This window comes from Onthophagus taurus, chromosome 8, assembly GCF_036711975.1.
Source record: "Onthophagus taurus isolate NC chromosome 8, IU_Otau_3.0, whole genome shotgun sequence".
Lineage (NCBI taxonomy): Eukaryota > Metazoa > Arthropoda > Insecta > Coleoptera > Scarabaeidae > Onthophagus > Onthophagus taurus.
In genome coordinates, this window is record NC_091973.1 from 668,298 (window position 1) to 689,414 (window position 21,117).

Sequence of the window (21,117 nt, forward strand, 5' to 3'; positions counted from 1 at the left end):
AAATATCTGGGTGTTTACTTGGACCAAAGGCTCACATGGAAGTACCATATTAACAAAAAACTAAACGAAGCATACGTCAGATTACACGAACTATACCCTATCATTAATAGAAGATCAAAATTAAAAATTGAATGTGCAGTGCTACTTTATAAATCATTAATAAGACCTATAGTAACATATGCATGCCCAGTTTGGAGTTCATCAGCTAAAGCAAACATCAACAAAATCCAAATTCTGCAAAACAAAATATTAAGAATAGCTGTAGATGCGCCGTGGTTTGTGCGGAATTCGCAAATACATGAAGAATTGCATATAGAAACGATCAATGAACATATTAACAAAACAACGAGGAAATATCTGGAAAATTTGCAAAAGTGTCCAAGTGCACGCAGTCATCACCTGGGAGAGCTAGGAATCCATACTCGACTAAAAAGAAAACTTCCCCAAGACAACCTGGCAGAAGAAGATATTCTAATAAACAGTGAATAGTTTCAGGAAGACATTTGTTTCCCACGTATCATTGTGAAACCAGCTTATTATATTATAAAAACCATGAAAGAACATTGTAATGTTGAGCTGGTTATTGTTGATATTAAAAAAAAAAAAAAAAAAAACACTTCTAGAGAAAAATGTCTTTCTTTGTCGTAATTGCATTGCACATTTTTGCCATGCAGTTGCATCGTATTCGAAACATTGAAAATAAATCATCATACGCTCTATCATACGCTTCTGCATTAGTAAATGACATGTTTACAGTTACCATGATAATGTGATCTGTTTTTCTCGATGAGGTAACTGGATCCGTTTGATGGCACTCGAGTTTTTAACATTTTCCTCTATAACTCGAGAACGGGTGGCGATACCGAGATGCGGTTTTCACTAAAATTTAGCAAATTTTAAGGTGACTAAGGGTCTGTGAAGTAAATAGTATCGTTCCATTTAACTTTTCTTCAAAAATCACAAAAATATGTAATCGCTGCAGATAACGTCCTCTAGCTCATTTGTTTTAAAGCAGACGGTCTTACTGAAAATATCTTTAAAAAGAGCATAAAATGCTCTTTCAAACAACACCGAAAACATTCAAATCGGTTGAATGGTCTAGGAGATATTAAAATGTAAACATATGAAAATGTATTGGCCTCCCCCTCCCTTATTATGACAGATATGAGAAATATCGCAAAACAAAAGCGATGCGGTATTATCCAAGCTATTAAATGATGGTGTCAAAGTTATAGCTCATCGTCTAAGTTTCTGAGATAGCGGCAACTTTATGTTTCTCAATGGCAGTTACGCCCCCTAGCGGTCGAATTACGAACTTTAAAATAATTTCCGGCTATTTCTCTTGGTCACTCTTGGCCTTACCGTTCTAGAGATACAGCCGCTCCGTACGCTTAACGGGACACCCTGTATGTGTGGTGTGTTACATAACCCTGCTATATATTTTACGGCCTCGATTGCACCGCCTCGGCCGCAAACGACCTTTGCTACTATCAGTTGATTGATCATTTTTTAGTGAAATACGTATGTCAAAACTAGTTCAATAAATATTGTTAGAATCAATGATTAAAAAGTAAAAAATATGTATCCAATTTAACAGAGTATGTAAATACAAGAGTTGAAAAGTCACGTAACAGAGCGATAATTTAGCGAATCAAATATGGCATATGGATAACTAAACGATTATAGTAAAGGCGATACGAATTGTGAATCCTAAGCAGATTCGATGCTCGATGCAGGTGCCCAAACATTGGAATAAGTTAAGCTGGACCAGCTGTCTTCCTATTTTATGGTCGACGAAGAGCACTTCGCGCTGTTACGGCCTTGCAGGCTGTCGCGTTTCTTGCATACGTCCGTTTCAAGACTTTGTTCGGGTTAGTAAAGTATATTTTTCGACGAAATTAATAAACAAACTCAATATCGGTGCAGTGACGGGAAAGTTCACTGATTATCCCGGCGCCGTTCGCCTGGCGTAGTTGAGGATAAATCCTTTGGGATTTCGAATTCAAATTTCAAATTGAGAGTTAATCATCCCTCGTTGTACATTTTCATAATAATGATACTTTTATGTCTTTAATTGGAGTATATTTTTTATTTTTTAAAGAAAGAAAGATTGGATGTTTTTTTTTATTTCATTACGTCAGTGTCGTCGCCGTAAGAACGTCGACACAAATTAAACCTGAATAGAAAGATAAATTGTCGAGTCGTAAGAAGTTCACCCGTGTGTCCTCCCCTGCAAAAAGTGCAGGGCCGGCCCAAGTAGATTTCATTATTCCATGTATCTTAGCTGTCACGCACAATTCCGTTTCGTTTGGTTTCATTTTTATTTTACAGACTTATGTGGTAATCTCAAAACAATATTGAGCTTAATTTCAGATTTTAATAATTGCATCAACGCTTCGTTTAATGGAATATCGCAATAGAAAAGAGATCATCCAAAGTACACTCTGTACCGCCCGCAAGATAATTCTGTTAGGTCGACCGTTGACATTAGGGAGGTCCCGCAGGATCGCTGGATTGCAGGATCGTAGTCTACCGCTCGGAACCAGGACCTACACGAACTCGTCGTTTGTTGAACAAAGCGGGTATAGTAAACGTTTTGACATAATTATTGTGTTCTCCTTTTATTTAAAATAACAAATTGAATCGCGTAAAATTTTGCTATCTAGCTTTTATAAGTATCCTCAATCGCTTGAAAATGATAAATGAATTAAATGAATCATTAAGACGAACTAATTTTGAAATATGATGGAAGTGTTTACAGTTTGATGGTGAAGAACTCTATAGATTCTTTTATTATTTTAATGTTAGGGTTGAAGGAAGGTTAAGTGAGAACGAGGGTGGGCTTTGAAATGGACCTCAAGAAAGATTTAGACGTCATTAGTCTTCATTACAACGGGCTGTTGGGTGAGAGTTTTTGCAGCATTGCGGTTCAAAAGTCACTCCCCCCAGTGGGGGCTAGCGAGCTATTTGTATTTTTCTATGTTGTGAATATATTTACGGGGGCGGCTACGATAAATTAACAGCAGACTCTCTTTTGATGTCGCTCGTTCTTGGTTCTTTAGAAATACACGTCGAGAACTGGCGGGTGGGTTTCATGGTGCGTACAACAGAATTAATACTGTTAAGAGCGTAATATGATCCGGTTTGAAGGAAAACAAACTTGTAACCCCAGGTAAAATACAAATAAGAAGGATTAAACTGGTGCGAATAAAAGCGGCCTAATAAATGAGAATTCACTTTGATTTCAACCCGTTTTAATGTTGAAGAGAGCAAGTTGGTTTTGTTGACTTGCGCTAAATGAACTGTACGCAAAACATCAATCGAAAGCTTCCCACATCTGTCACATAAATACTTTGCAGTCGTACGGGTCGAAATTAAAAATGACGACGTGTTTGTGCATTTTGTGTAACACCGGACTGCTAATTTTCACTGATTACCCATCATTTCCGCTTCCAACCAAATAAACAACGGTTTATTTTTCAAAAGATTACTAAACGTCCAACACTCTGAACATTTTCACAACCGAACGCCATAATATATTCTTACTTTTTTGGTTAAATCGATTAAATAAACTCGTTTTAAAAAATATAAATATAGCCGTCAAATACACAACTATTAAAATAATTATATATACACTGTGTTAATTAATTATCGTACCCGACGTCATCATTGCAAGTATGCAACCAATATCACACTATTGGTATCCTCACTCTACGTATCCTCCAGTATTTGTTGCCGATGTCACCGAAGAAGAGGTTCTTCATTTCCTAAAAAGGTTACCTAATAAATTTACTGCTGGTGATGATGATCTTCCTGCATTTTTCATTCGTGATTGCTGTGCAGTTTTTGCAGTTCCGCTTCATTTAATAATTAACCTATCCTTAAGCACTTGCTCGTTTCCTAAACTTTGGAAGCGCTCACGCATTGTTCCTGTATTCAAGCATGGCGAACGTACCAACATTACTGATTATCGACCAATATCGTTATTGTCCAATTTCGCTAAGGTATTTGAACAGATTATTTACAAGATGATTTATCCACAGGTTCAGTCATTTGTGTCACCATATCAGCATGGGTTTATCAAGCGTCGTTCGACCATTACCAACCTCGCGGTGGTTACTGAGGTAATTTGTGAATCTTTGGATAGGGGCGGTCAGGTAGATTTTTCTAAAGCATTCGACATGATTCATCATGACGTCCTCTTGTATAAACTTAGTGCTTTTGGCTTATCTCCTAAGTTTATGAAACTATTTGCCTCTTACCTATCGGGTCGTATAAATTATGTGTACTACAACGGTTATGCGTCTATGGAGTTTACGGCTAGGTCTGGTGTTCCTCAGGGCTCAAATCTAGGCCCCCTGCTATTTGTTATCTTCTTGAATGACCTTCTAGACAAATTTTCATCAAGCGTACTAGCTTATGCGGATGATCTGAAACTATTCCGACCTATTTTGGCGGACCGTGATGTTGTCAGTCTTCAGTCGGATTTGGACGTCTTGGTGGAATGGTGTAACCGTTATCAGCTAAAGATTAATGCCAATAAGTGCGGTGCAGTTAGTTTTACACGCAAGCTGTCTCCTCTTCCATCTTCTTATTATATAGAAGGTGTTCTTCTTGAGAAATTATCTACAATCAAGGATCTGGGAGTAACTTTTGACCGCAAATTGTCTTTTGTACCTCACATCGGAAATATTGCATCTTCTGCAGCGAGGATGCTTGGTTTCGTTTCGCGCACCTCGCGTGCTTTTTCTGATATCGGTGTGTACAAGACCCTATTTTCGACCTTTGTATTGTCCAAATTGGAATATGGCTCTGTAATTTGGTCGCCACATTATGTGTGTCATAGACTTATATTGGAGAGAATTCAGAGGAGATTTCTCAAATATTTGTCTCTACGCCTGGACGGATCATACCCGGATCGTGGAATGGATTATGCGGCGTCACAATTTTTCTGCACTAGACGTAAGAAGAGATGACCAGTGCATCAAGTTTTTGCAGAAGTTAGTGCAAGGTGAATTGGATTGTGGTTAACAATAACACGTAGTACAAATCAGTTTTATTTGAGGAATTGCAGATCCAATGTTTTAGCCAACTCCCCGGTGCAGAGGATGTGTAAACTAACTAACAATCAATAATAGTGTAAGAGTGTTTATGTGAATCATATTTGTTTTATGGCATGTGTTATTTCTTATTTTCTTTTTCTTGTAATATTGTCCTGTAATTGATCTTTGTTGGGCAATAAAGTGAATTATTATTATTATTATTATTGGTATTGCAATACGCGATTTACGTATTGGGTTGCATAAACATAAACGGAAAATTGTCAAAATTCCATTACCTTCTAATAAAAGCCTCCTGCAATCCGTGTATAGTTTGACAAATTTCCCAATATGAGGAAAACTACAATAAATAAATATTATCAAATATTTTCGATTTGTAAAGAATTAAATGCTCCTTCTGGTAGGCTAATAAAATTTTCGAATTTCTTGCCTTTGTAATAATAAATAACAATTTACGTAGGACACCCTGTATATATAAAATCATTAATTAAATTAAAATGAAAGTTGATGTTGAAATAAATTTATCAAAGAGATCGATATGAATAGAAAGTTTGATAGGTGAACCTGTGAGGGTTTATGGAAAACGGATTAAAGATAAATGAGGTACGATGACCCGAAGCATAAATATCAAAGTAAAGTTGTTATAGAGGCGACAAGTTTGGGTCAAGAGATGGATGGTGTTCGATTCGTCCTGGGTGCAATGCGTTTTGAATGAAGGGAGTTTTGGATAGAAGGTGGAATTAATTAAATTTGGGAGGTGGTGTGCGGTGACGGCACCTTCTACGTTCTACCTTCAACCTTCCACCTTTCTACTAGGCATTGATCTTCTTGTTGTGGTTTATCACCGAGGTGGTGCACCATCGGTACCATCTTATTTGCATGCGTACTCATCTTGGGAACTGGTTCCGCGCCCTTCTACATTATTTAAACTGTCTTCATTAAAACTTACGCTGGGATGGAGTGTTACGTACGGTTGAATCCAGGTGGTGTGCATGTGTTTCTAATTTACATCTGGGCTGCGGTTCCTTTCAAAAATCGTCTGGTGGGAACTATTCAATTAACGGGCGATTGATAAACAAATCGGGTTTAATTTCGGTTATAATTGTTGATTTACATATAGACAAGACGTGACGCCAGATACTAACAAGATTATGTTTTAATAAGTTTACAACATACATAATCATTTATTCAAATTCGTTCCATCCTGAGGGAGTTTCTTTTGCATAGAAAGCCTGTGACAGTCGAATAAGTACGGGGCACACTCTCGCGGTTATTTTAAAGATAAGGCGCAGCGAAACTTCGCGGAAGTTAAGCTTATCGGGTAATGTTCGTGAAGGGCAAGTCATGTTCATTAGATTTGATTGCATAGGGACACGTTTTTCTCCCTCCCCGGTAGTTCGCGGATGTAGAGTGAGGAAATAAGGTAAGATTAAACTAAAATTACTTACCATCGATGGGTATTTGTGAATTCTTCAGCGCCTCGACGGCTAAAAATTAAAACAGAACATTTTATTATTTTTTTAAGTTACACGGATTTTTGGAAGTGAATTATTATCAATTCGGAGAAGTTTTCGTCGGCCTCACTCGTCGAGGGTTAATAAATACAGTTCTATGGAAATAAGGGTGAGATGCCGCTCTTAATGGAATATATTATATTAAATTGGGATGAGATTTAATTATCAGAACACGCGAGAACGTCTCAGCGCGCCGTTCGTTATCCAAGAAGAAGGAATTGAAGGTCTTACGTGTACAAAACGGCGCCATACGTTACGGCCCAGCGTCTTTCGACTGGGATATGCAATTTCTGGTGGAAATGAATTATCGCGCGATACCGCTCGTTTAACTTTCCAGAATAATACGGCCAAACTTTAAAGCGAGCTTACCATTAATGTGTATCTTTTTACCTAAACGACATGTTATCTTAAGTGTTGTACCGAAATAGCTAAATAGCCGATAACTAAATTTTGGAAAACTATCGAGACGACTTTAAATATGATTAATTGTTTCCATCAGCCACGATCCTTCTATTATTTTTTTTTTGAAACGAAAACGCTAGACGCGGTTATTTATTAATGGCTATTTAACGAGCGAACAAAGTTTTTTCGCCCCCCAAGTTACAACTTTTAGTTCTAATTCATTATGTTGTCTAATACAATCCTTAATTAATACATAACCTGTTGCGATTATGTCAAGTTAATTAAAAATTCGTTTATTAAGATACTTACCACCAACGGGACCGTGATGGTTCTTGAAAGGGTCGTTAGCTGAAACAAAGTAAAAATGAATGTGAATATTTTATGTACGAGACAAAGATTGTTTAAGCTTATTTTAAATTTTTTTTTCGAATGATTTTAACAGAGCCATATTTCAATAGGAGGCCGAGGCGAAGCACCTTGATGTTTGCATGCCAAGTTTGATCCTGCCCGAGGCGCCGAGGACTGGTTCCGTTCACTCTAGGATATTGTCGGGAACTCTAAGTTTCTAGGGGAAAAATGTTTTCGAAGGGGGCGGCCGCAATATACTTTCAGGCGGCCCGCGGCTGTGTCGGGCGCGCTTTTATCTTCTTCGAAAGGCGAAAGAGATGTTTCGCTCCTCCGGGGGACCACAGGCCGGGGTGCAAAGGTTTCTCGGGCGGGATTCGGACGTTTTCGAATCGAGCTTTAACGGCAATCAACCTGTCCCTAACGAGTGCTGAGTCAAGTCGACACCATTGTATTTCAGACCTGATTGAATTTCCATTGATTAAGACAACTGATTATCCATTTGGAGAGATTCTCCAGCAAAACGGGGCGTTTACTGAGACGAATGTACTGCCGGGCACGTCTCGAACGTTGTTTGACTAATTACGCAATACCGTTGTATTTCTCGCGAACGACATCAAACCGATCTTCCTTCCTTCCGACCGTTATTGCTTAATACGACGAAAGCCGCCGCGAAAAGGACTCCGCGTGTCAAATTAATCCAACCACGATGCTCGATATTCTAATGACCGACAAATCCATAAACTAAACATGTTTGTTTTCCCACTGAGAAATACTGCCATCACTAAGTAAATAAGGCTGTTGTTATTTTGCATTTCAAATATTCGATAAACAGCCGAATTTCCTAGTGCCTCGCGCACAATTAGTCTGACGCTCGAATATTAATAATGCATCGTGCACAACGTTTTGATGGAACAGCTCGCCATTATTGCCACTCGCCCGGCATTCACTTATCCTTGATGTATTATCCTTTATAAAAATTTTGCGTTCGAGAAAATTAGCTTTCTAACTCCTTTATTACTTCATACTATTAAAGGAGCACTATATACATTTTTTATTAGATCATGGCAAATTAATCGAAACACGTAAGATATTACCTTATTATTTACTAAAACGATTTCATTTTAATCCCAAACGTGATAATATTATTGTATGTGGAGTTAGTATTACGGTTGTCAATATTGACATCGTATTTGTATATTCCCCAATCATGCCAATTTTGGACGATTAGACGATTTTGATGATATTAACGATAACGCTCATCATAACGCGTTTTGTTTGTCGAAAATTAATACCATAGATAATGCGATTTTTATTTCTTTATTAATTAAAAATTTTTATAAAAAAACTTCCTTCAGGAAACTTAAAATTTGATATAATATAACCCCAAACATTCTTTTACAACCTCAAAAAATTTTATATTAAAATCAATGAATTAAATATCAAAGTAACTTCTAACTTGCTTTATTTAAAAATTTACAGTCCCAATCCCATCATCAGCGACAAATGTCAGGAACTGTTGGAAAATATCCAATTCAATTAAAAAACATTAATTTTCTGAAGGAAGATTATGTTTGTAATGATTTTAAGATTTTTTACAATAGTATTATTATTATTTTTATTAAACATTACTTTTTTATCTTTAAATTTTAACTTTCAAAAATGTAATATTTTAATTCCTTAATATAAATAATTGTCAACTTTAAAAAATCGCCCTAAGATAAAATATGGCATATATTATAAGCTGGTATATATCACATTATCATACTATTTTAGTTCAATTTATAAATATTTTTTTGAAAATGTCTAAATTTTTACTATAACTTAAATTAAATAAAAGAATATTATTTTTAAGGTAAAAAGATGATTTTTATATCATATTAAAGCTAAAAGTATCCCCCTTAAAGTGATATATAAAAATTTAGTATCCTATTTAAGATTTTGTATAACGCTATATTTTATTTTAATTTTTTATTTGAGGCGTGTAGTAGCAAAACTCGCCTTATCCAGTTGAAGTAAATTTGAGAAAATCAAAATTTTAAGTTTTGAGCAATAAATTTTAGGAAAACAAATATAAAACCCAAATAAATATAGCTATTACGTTATGAAATGTTATCAACAATAGGTTCTCTATAATTTGTTTTTATCCAGTTTGAAAAAGAAACAGTAATTTTATTTGAATAAGGCAAGTTTTGCTGTGTTATGAATGAATAGCAAGTTTTGTTATACCACAATATTCAATCAACAGACGGTTTTCTTAAAAAAAATTTATTTATTATTTATTTTTTTGAACAATTTTGAATAATGAACACTAAATTGAAAATAATAATAATCAAATATTTTAAATTCTTAACAGGTTATCAACCTCTTGTGGTCTCCGTTCACAAAAACATGCTATGTCTTCTTCTTCTTCTTCTTGTTCTTTTAAAGATGGTCTATCTAAATCAACTACTAAAGGTATAAAAAAACTCAAGTCTTGTCTTTCCATCCACCTATCACCATAATGTTTTCTTAAAAGCTCCCTGACGTTACCGACCTTTTTTGATTTGGTGAGAAATAACTGAATGTTTTCCCTCTTTTTAATAATGACTTTGCAGTCCCAGTGTCAGAATTGTAATAAACCTCTCCACTAACAAGAATTAAATTTCTTTGACTTCTCGATAAAATAAATCTTTTTGCTTGCGAAAACTTAAAGTGCCACGCTTGAACAGGTTTCAAAAATTCTTTAACGCTCAACTTCCAATCTTTTACTTCACAATCCTTGCCCAGCTGCACAACAGTTCCATGCTCCTCAAAAATATTTCTATAAATTTTAGGATCTATAATAGTTGATTCTTTCTTTACAATTTTTTCAATGCGACCGAATATCCTATCAGATGGGAGATATGAATGTCCAGGCACTGGAAAAATCAATTCTATTGTTTTAACATTCGGAGGTGCCACATTTGCCAAAAAATAAGAACACATTCCTATCATTGTAGAATTCCCATTTTGTCCTCCACAACCATCAGCGCATAGACGTATATTTGAATATGGTGAAAGATCGACTTGTGATAAGCAATGAAACACAGCTGATGATATCTCATTGGAACTTTTTTTATATTCATGCTCCATCCACGTATAAATAAATAGGTTTTCTGGGTTCATGTGACTTTTTGAAGAACCTCTTATAATGGCAAAATTATAGATGTATAGCTGCCGGCTGAAGTAGGCAATTTGATCTGGTATTTTTGGTATAACCAAATTTTTTTGGCAATCAAATGTAATTAATTCATTTCTCTTTTCTTGTAGTTTTTTGAAAAACGCCGTTGCTTTTAATTTATGAACTCTTTTTTCTATAATTAATTTGTTTTTTTCATTAGGACGCATTTCCTGTTTTATTCTCTCCGACAGTTCGATGCATTTGGAACATGCATCAGTTACCGGAGTTCCAAAGCCAATATTGTAATCATTAGTAAAAATTTTTTGAAAAAATGTTCTTTTTACATGATGTTCAGAATTAACATTGCTGTTATAAGTGCGCCAAAGTTTTGAGATGCTTAATCCGCTAGGCAAATATTGTCTACTATCTGTTTTTGATCTACAATAGTGGCTTTCTACACATTTTAAATTTTCAATAAATCTTTTTACCGCAATTCGTTTCTCAACAAATTTTGTACTAATCCGGTCGCCCCCTCAGTTTTCTTTTGGCATTAGCCCTGTGTTTAAATGGTTTCTGCAAATTCTTTGTACACGATCTTTGGAAACGTGAAGAATCTGAAGAAACGTTTGTTGGCACACTTGAATTTTATATTTTTCATAGCGACATTTTTTCACAAAGTATTTTATTGTCACACTTTTTCGACTGCTTCCTTCTTTTAAATTTCGGTTTTATCTTTTTGGTTTGTCGTGGCTACAGTATTTTAAAATAAATGCATCCTGCTCAACTTTATTTTTATGCAAATAAAAATTCCGATGAAAATTGTAAATATCCAATCCTGTTAATTTTTTGCAGTGGAAGGTTTTGCCATTGTGCTTGCATATTGGGAAACATGGCAGATTAGGAGAGGAATATCTGAAGGAAATAAAGTTAAATTATTCTGCTGTGTATCATAGAATTTAATTTACTATTGGAAAAAATTAACTTCCCTTGTTAACATGTCGCCGAAAAATTATGAAACGGACAGATCGAGTACTTTTTGTACAAGCTTAGTAAATTCTTAAGAAAAAAGAGCTTACCTTTCACGCTTACTGATTTCTCTTTTCCATTTTGATTTATCGGCTATTTTTTTTTCCTTTCCCTTTTTTTGAGGGTAAAATAACATCTTGACTCATATTAGACATAATTTGTATGTACACAACACCAAAAACACGCTTAATAACTTATTAATAAAACAAACTATTAAAAAGCTAGTCTAGCTCACGTGATCGTGAATCGTTATTGCTATTGGATAAGGCAACTTTTGCCGCGATACTCGCTATAAATATAGCGAGTTTTGCTATGACAAGAAAATTTCAAAATGATTTTAAAAGGGTATACAGCGTGTCCCGTATCTTCCGCATCAGAGCATTATACGGTTGTAGGATACATTATTCTGACGTGATCTTTCTAATAAAATTTTTTCGAAATGTTTATAATAACCGCACGGGAACTGTGTAAAGGAACTGTTTTTCGTCCAATCAGCAGATCGCAAATCAGACTCAGGTAATCGGTGCCACCCTCGGCCGGTCCGCTACGCCGATGATAACTCGTTTCCCACGTGTACTCACCAATAGATTCGTCATGGAAAGAGAAATAAACTTTTTCGATGAATCAAAGTCGTCAGTTATTGGTCGTCGTTAAACAGTTCCCGTGCGGTTATTATAAACATTTCGAAAAAATTTTATTAGAAAGATAGCTTCAGAATAATGTATTCTACAACCGTATAATGCTCTGATGCGGAAGATCCGGGACACGCTGTATAGCATGTTTTTTAAAAAAATTATGATTGAATGTGTTGAAATTTATAAAAATAATGTATTCCAATATCTAACCAAAATTTTGTAAAAAATGGATAAGGCGAGTTTTGCTACTACACGCCTCATTTAAGATATACAATTTGTATTACTTACCCATTCCTATTCGTATCACCACTGTAACCAATACAAGCACTTTTAATGGGAATCCAAGGAACATTTTGAAATCTGTAAAGAATAAAAATCTTTTTTATTAAATGTAAATTTTTATTACTGGTGTTTTTAAGAATCATTTTAGAAGAATTATAATCTGTAAATCTCAACGGACGTGAATTCGAGAGGGTTCTTTTAAAAAAAAGGTAAAATCGGAGGCGTCGTAAAAATTTTTGATGATAACGCGTTTTGATATTATGGAGACGGATATTCCATCTGTTCGGAAATCTCGGTCAGTAGGCGTACGTGGAAGTTCGTCTTTGGAATCTGCGCTAATAACGTTAAATTAATTCTAAATAATTCCATTTGGAGCAGCGACGTGCCTGAGACGACGATTCGCCAGATCTAGGGGAGAAAGGAGGACTCGAATTGAACCGCTTCGTTGGTGGCGAAAATATCGGCGCAGTTATATTTTGATACAGTTAAAGAAAATTATTGGTACTTTCGCGCTAAGTGGGACGTCAGCAGATGAAGGGGGAGCCGTCCAAATTAGAGACAGTGATAAATTATTCCCCGGCCATTACGGCACCATTATCCTAACCCTAAGCCCGAATACTTCCTTAATTCATTGGTCATTAAGAATGGGCAAATTTTTGCCGCGCAGCGTCCGCGGCTTCGCTGATGATCTCTGCCCGTGGCATAGGATATCTCATTAGTGGCGCGGGTGGTCGGTAACGACAATCCTGCGATGCGCTAGTTTGCTATTAGCCGAGATGCATGGATAATTTATAGCGGAGGAGGAATGGACCAACCCTACTCGCCTTGCGAGGCAACAGACTGCTCGTCCTTCTTATTTTTATAACCGCCTGGGGTCTTCCCTGCACAAAATTACCCGCTTTTGGCACGCATCAATCACCACCGAGTTGTCTTCTACGGTTTCTTTAATATATTTCAAGTTACAACGCCATTTTTATTCCACTAAAATTATTTACGAGGATTAGGATATTCGATGAATTCGATAAAAACTGGAAACGTTGTCGCAATCAGCTGTGGGTCTGTTCGAAAAGGCGTCGAGCGTTACGAATTTACAGTTCGCAAACTGCAACACCAAAAACCGAAAAACCATCAAAGAAACTTCTGGCGTCTTGAACTTTGCATACTGCGCCGATAATTTTGCGAATGGAGATGGTGTTTCGGGTTCCAGCAGGATGAAAATGTGTAAAATGGATTCATGAGAGCTGCGAGTATACCGGGACGGAGGTTGGTATACGGCGTGATGGTTGGAGTAGGACGTAAATCAGGGTATATATCGGGATTTGAAATGGGCTGAGAAGTCTCTCGTGACCTACGCTACTGAGTAATGGATACGTCGATTTCTACCCGATATTGCATATAACAAAACAGACCCATCGAAGAGATAAAACTTGTCAACGCGCAAATCCCCAAGCCAATGACACGTGGAATTAAGGTGACGAACTTACGCCTATAGCTTCTTGTTCTTGTTTGCGGTGTATTTCACTTTTCGTTTTCAATTCTTCCAAGGTTTTTACCAAGTTCTTTCTCAACATAAAAAATATATACAATGTTATTTAATCACTGGATATTTTATAATTGTAGGTCTAGTGTTAGTTCAATAACTTATGCTAACTAGTGCTACCTACCACTGTCACTAGAACTAACACTAGACCGAGAACTAGAAATATTCGGATTTAGCCGCACGTCTCTCAAGACGGCTAAACCCGAATGATTCTAGTTCTAGGTCTTGTGTTAGTTCTAGTGATAGTGCCTTATTGTTATATTGGTACAATCTTGTACATTTTATTTGGGTTAAACTGTATATTAAAAAAAATGTCTATTTATGATTTTATGTCCATTTTATTAACAAAATATGTACAATATGAGCGATATGTAATCGTATTGTTTCAAAATTAAATCAATTTTACGCCGGAACCCCGAGTTGATAGTAAATCAAGCGTAAGTCTGATAAATACGTTTCCAACAAAATAGGTGCGATGGTGTGTGACGTCGCGATGGAGAGGCGACGCGTCACATGTGACGGCGTTGGTTGACCGCGATCTCCGGTACTACAACAGTGTTTAGGGTACAGCTGACATCAGACCAACTTTTTGGGGTTCTTGTGGAGTAAAAATTAGACCGGAACTCCCTGTTGAATAATTGAGTCGAACGTGATGAACGAAGATGATTTAAAGTGCATTGGATTAGACGTCGAGCGAACCTTGACGAAAATTACGTTGGGCGAAGCAAAAGAGTGTCCTCCCCAGTAGTTTGAGAAAAGGGTGGAGATCTTATAAGGTTTTTTATGACGTTCTCCCGGCGAAGAACGAGAAACAAAAGGGGTTATTAAATGATTTTGCGGTGGTTTTGACATTTACTAACTGCGGGGATCTCAGCGTTCCCGGAATTAAACAATATTTACCCTGTCCTCGCAAAAATTACATTCAAGAACCAAGACAATGCCTTCCACCCACACACTTTAATTGAATAAGATGAAAAACAAATAACTCCCCATTCATGCGATAATAAAATTTGGGTCCTGCCCTTCCACATCCGGACTAATCCGGAGCAGTCGCAACAAGAAAAAATTACCTAATTAACATTAACGTATTATCCTTTTAACGAGAATGTGTCGTATTTTTTGCCCCGCACTTTCTAACCGGCAACGTCCAATTTATTTTCATCCCAACGGCAGAATTTGTTTCGGTAGCAGTTTTTTTAACCCAGCAAAAACAAATGCAAGATAAACTAACCAAATGAATGATAAATACCTCGAAGTGATGCGGTTAATGTTGGTACAAATTAATTTCTCCAGCCAGACAGAAGAACTTGTTTTTCAAGACTACAAAACAGCGCAACAACAACGAAATTATTATTCGCCAACTTTTCTAAAGTTTTTTGGATTAAATTTATTTTTTTTAGGTAATAATTACATCACAAAATTTAATACAAATTAAAACTAAACACTCCATATTTTTTTAATGCCCATCCAAAAATTCAAATTAAATAAAATAAACATATGAAGCGGTCCTTAAATATTTTTTTATGTTTATTTTAAAAATAATATTATTAAATTGATAATAATATAATCGGAAAACTTTATTGCAATAAAGAATTGAGTTTTATTATAATTAGTTTTGAAAACTGGTAATAAAACCCATTAGCGATTCGATTAGTAAAAAAAGTAATAAATACAATGTTTAAAAGTTTGATAGTGTGGTATATTTTGTATCACCCCGATCAATATTTGCGTTTGGTGGAAAGCGAGAGTTGATCTTTTATGCATTTAAAATTGGCGTAAAAAAATTACGAACACCGTGGTATTATTTTTCGGCTTAATAAAAGCTGGCAAAGTTATTCTTTTCCCCTCTCTTATCTAATTGCCTCGTGAATATATTGGAGTGCTTATATCGCTGCAGAAAACGGTTTTCGTGCTTTTTATCCCACGGGACTCGTTATATATGTTAGCAATATCTGAAGGAGCATCGCACCATTATCTGCATGTTAATTGCTTCTTAGTTGGCCGGTGTATTGTGTAAAAATGGTGCAACGCGCCAATCGGATATTGTTGAAGATTTAAATATTTTATCACAAAAGACGCAATGCTTGGTTCTAGCGAGTGGGGCCCACTAATGAACTAGAGATAAAGGGCGCTAACGACTATTCCACTCGACTCGAGGACGTCCTCTGGGGTGGAAAATCCGTCCCCCTTTTCTTCACACGACGCCACACGCACCCCTTTGACAGTACAAAAAAACCGCCGCCATCCTCAAAGTACTTTAAAGCCATTAACCAAAGACAGCGGTCAAAACTCATTGCGTGATTCTCCGCAAAGTCTTCGAAACTTTTTTCAAAACTTTCGCAAAAACTTGTTTATTTAAAAACAGATAAAACAAAAAATATTCACCACTATCCACCACCAAACTTACCTTCTTATACTCGTAATGTGCTTCTTAATGTTCTTTCCAACCAAATAAACGGCCTGCTTTTTCGATGTTTCGCGCGGAATCTCTAACAACGAGTGTGCGGCTGCTGCTTGCCACCGGCGCGCGTCCACACAACTGGAAGCTGCAGCGTCGCGACTCTCCAAAAGGCCACCACCAACGCCAATTTCGAAGGCGCATGCCTTCTTCTTCGCGAATTGTCGTTAATTGTCAGGGGATGTTACTGCTCTCTGCACTACGCTGCCACAGGGTTAATCAGATGATAAGGCGAATATCATCTGCATCCTATCCTACATCGATGTCATAATGACCATATAACTTACTAAATTCATATCCCAAAACGATATTAAATCTAACACTTTATATACATTATTATCAACTTTATTTTTTAACCAATAATAAGGACTATATATAGTAACCAGTTGTAAATTTCCCAACCCCAAAAGCTTGTATCCTGGAGCCCGAATTGACGAATATTTCTATGAAAATAAAAATGAGCTGCTAGAACTTAAAGAGGCTAACCACGCCGAAACTAAATTGACCTAAACAAGTCAAAAAGTTTCATACTAGCACCAAGAACAAAATAAGCAGGCAAAATTAGAATAAGGGCATAAAAAGCAGAAAAGTTTCAGAATTGTTCAAAGAGGCGCACTGCATAAATTCTTATTCCATGATCATAGTTTCTTTGCTAATTGTAGCGTGCTGTGGCAGCAGCTCCATTTAAAAACATAAAATTGTTTTTCATTTGTTATTATTTTTATATTTGCCACACAATTGTTTTTGATGCAAAACATAACAGACGCAAAATAAAAAGTCTGCCAAAAGTTAATTTTATAATTTTATTATTATGTTGGCTAATACCTCATAGCCACATTTGAGAGCTATTGGCAATATATTCTGCCATAAAATTTTTTAATCATTTCCTACATGGAAACAATTTTACAGTTTTCACCGATCACAAACCTATAACTACGGCAATATTTTCATCAACAGAAAAAACACCACGACAAACCAGGTACCTAATTTACATAACACAATATACATCCGATGTGAGATACATTAAGGGAAATTCCAATATTGTTGCAGACGCTTTGTCCAGGACAAATATTGAATCCCTATATTCTCAGTACCCCGACACACTTACACTTTACAAAGCTCAACTTACAGATATCGAATTGTCGAACCTACTACATAAACAATTTTCTCGCACTCACACTACAACACCCTATCAGTTATTGCTACAACTCACAACGCTACCTGATATCAAATTATGGTGTGAAATATCAACGGAATCTCCGCGAATCTACATTCCGCAGCAATCTAGAGAAATAGTTATACAAAAATTTCATTTAATAAAAACAAAATTCTTTTGGCCTCATATGTCGAAACAAATTCGTATTTGGGCAAAATCATGTTTACAATGCCAGAAAGTTAAGATACAAAGGCATACAAAATCGCCAATTCCCAAAATCAAAGTTCCAAAAGTTCGATTTGAACACATTCACATTGATTTGGTTGGCCCACTTGTTCCATCTCTTGGATGTACTTATCTGCTCACAGTCATTGAGCGTTTCACACGGTGGCCAGAGGCTTTTCCTCTAAAAGATATCTCTGCAGCCTCTATTGCAGATACTCTTTTCAGGCATTACTTCAGCCGTTTCGGTATTCCTACCATGATCACTCACGATCAAGGACGACAATTCGAATCACTATTATTTTCAAAATTCCAATTATTTTTAGGTACTCATCAAATACACACATCTGCTTATCACCCACAAAGTAACGGTATGATTGAACGATTTCACCGTACTTTGAAATCAGCGATTATTGCTCGAGGTAATTCTACTAGATGGAACAATGACTTGCCTTTGATTCTCCTAGGTCTCAGGTCATCCCTTAAGGAAGATTTAGGTTGCTCATCCGCTGAATTGGTTTATGGTCAGCAACTCAGTTTACCAGGAGAATTTTTCTTACCTACCGAACCATCAATTGAAACTGAACCATTATTATCACGTTTAAAATCATCTTTTGCTGACATTAAACCAGTTCAGTCAACCATACATTCCAGCCAAAAACCTTTTGTTCACAAAGAATTATTCAGGTCAAACTTTGTATTTGTTAAAATTACTGGAATTAAACCTACGTTGTCTCCTAGGTACGAAGGTCCCTTCAGAGTATTGAAGAGATTTTCAAAATTTTTCGTTCTATTGAAAGACAGTAAAGAAATAAATGTAAGCCTCGATTTGCTGAAACCGGCTTTCTTTCTGAACGAAAACGTTTCTCCTGAAGTCAACAATTTAATAATTAATAAAACTAAAAAAGTACATTTTAAATTTTAATTCAAATTTTTGACTAAATGTTTTCCCTCTTTCTATTCTTTCTTTATAGGAGAGGAAGTGGATGTAGCGTGTTGTGGCAGCAGCTCCATTTAAAAACATAAAATTGTATTTCATTTGTTATTATTTTTATATTTGCACACAATTGTTTTTTAATGCAAAACATAACAGACGCAAAATAAAAAGTCTGCCAAAAGTTAATTTTATAGTTTTATTATTATGTTGGCTAATACCTCATAGCCACACTAATATTATATCTATTGTATCTTCAAGTAATCTTTAGCAAAAGGAACGCAAAAAGCTGAGCATTACCATAGAATTTAGGAAATACCTTAAAATGTCAAAAAGATCGTTTCTACAAATTAGAGTTTTTCAAAAATTATAATTGCTCATCATTTGTGGCTTTTCTAATAGAACGTCTATCAATATTAGCAAAAACTTCTAATACATCTACTGTGTCTTACGACCTTTGTTATTCTTAAAAAGGCCTTTTTTATAAAGCCAACTTGGTTTTCATTAGAAAAAATACAAATTTGTGCCATAACTCAAAAATTATTACTTAAAAAAAAAGTCATTAAAGTGTTTTATTAAATATTTTTCACATTTTCAACCCAATTTTCCTAAAATCAATAATAGTGGAGCAATAGATATCAAACGATATAAAAAAAAATGTTTTTTTCGAGATAATTAGTTAGCCATGCATTTCATTCAAACAACAAAAAGCTCATCAAATTGAGTTCATAAAACTGCAATTCTTTCCCTATTTAATCGTCTCTCTATCTCCGCTAGTTTTGGAGATCTCCATACTACACATAATGCAGAAAAACTCATCCTGTATGTATATACAGGTCGCTGATACGTTATCTCCTAAAGTATAAGGATATAAAGATAGCTAGCGAAAAATGTTAAGATACAAAGTGTTTTTTAAAATTTATTACAATAAGAATACAGGGTCAGTCAAAAAGTTATGACGAAACCTTGTATATTATTCCATATTTCAGTTCAATTATATAACTTACTAAATTCATATCCCAAAACGATATTAAATCTAACACTTTATATACATTATTATCAAAAATTCATTTACTTTATTTTTTAACCAATAATAAGGACTGTATATAGTAACCAGTTGTAAATTTCCCAACCCCAAAAGCTTGTATCCTGGAGCCCGAATTGACGAATATTTCTATGAAAATAAAAATGAGCTGCTAGAACTTAAAGAGGCGAACCACGCCGAAACTAATTCACGTTCATTGACCTAAACAAGGCAAAAAGTTTCATACTAGCACCAAGAACAAAATTAGAATAAGGGCATAAAAAGCAGAAAAGTTTCAGAATTGTTCAAAGAGGCGCACTGCATGAATTCTTATTCCATGATCATGGTTTCTGTGCTAATACTATATCTATTGTATCTTCAAGTAATCTTTAGCAAAAGGAACGCAAAAAGCTGAGCATTACCATAGAATTTAGGAAATACCTTAAAATGTCAAAAAGATCGTTTCTACAAATTAGAGTTTTTCAAAAATTATAGTTGCTCATCATTTGTAGCTTTTCGAACAGAACGTCTATCAATATTAGCAAAAACTTCTAATACATCTACTGTGTCTTACGACCTTTGATATTCTTAAAAAGGCCTTTTTTATAAAGCCAACTGTGAAAAAATACAAATTTGTGTCATAACTCAAAAATTATTACTTAAAAAAAAAGTCAGTTAAAGTGTTTTATTAAATATTTTTCACATTTTCAACCCAATTCTCCTAAAATCAATAATAGTGGAGCAATAGATATCAAACGATATAAAAAAAAAATGTTTTTTTCGAGATAATTAGTTAGCCATGCATTTCATTCAAACAACAAAAAGCTCATCAAATTGAGTTCATAAAACTGCAATTCTTTCCCTATTTAATCGTCTCTCTATCTCCGCTAGTTTTGGAGATCTCCATACTACACATAATGCAGAAAAACTCATCCTGTATGTATATACAGGTCGCTGATACGTAATCTCCTAAAGTATAAGGATATAAAGATAGCTAGCGAAAAATGTTAAGATACAAAGTGTTTTTTAAAATTTATTACAATAAGAATACAGGGTCAGTCAAAAAGTTATGACGAAACCTTGTATATTATTCCATATTTCAGTTCAATTATACTTAAAGCGGATTAAATTCAATAGAAATTCTTAGTTAAAAACATTAATTTTTATAACAAAACCTTTTATTTCTTTATATAATTTCTAAAGAGTATTCATAAAAAAACAATACATTATTAAGAATTTACGTAGTATTAAATGTTAAGTGAAAGAACTAAAGTATATTTTTAGACTTTTGAATAAAATCGCGGTCCACCGGAATTTATTTTAATGGTCATACTATGTTATATAAAATAAGTTTTCGTCAGGGTGCGGTTTTTTAAA

The 21,117-nt window shown here is 35.2% G+C and overlaps 1 protein-coding gene across 1 annotated transcript in view; it reads right to left on the reverse strand.

Annotated features, from left to right (window-relative positions):
- The window catches only part of LOC111414224 (lachesin-like), a 41,921-nt gene extending 25,465 nt beyond the window's left edge, over positions 1 to 16,456 (reverse strand). The window contains exons 1-4 of the mRNA XM_023045502.2: positions 16,354 to 16,456; positions 12,413 to 12,484; positions 7,286 to 7,324; positions 6,509 to 6,547 (exon numbers count right to left, since the gene is read on the reverse strand). Coding sequence (XP_022901270.1) covers positions 6,509 to 6,547; positions 7,286 to 7,324; positions 12,413 to 12,476 — 142 coding nt within the window. The 5' untranslated portion in view covers positions 12,477 to 12,484; positions 16,354 to 16,456. The remainder of the gene's footprint in view (positions 1 to 6,508; positions 6,548 to 7,285; positions 7,325 to 12,412; positions 12,485 to 16,353) is intronic.
- Between the last annotated feature and the right edge of the window lie 4,661 nt (positions 16,457 to 21,117).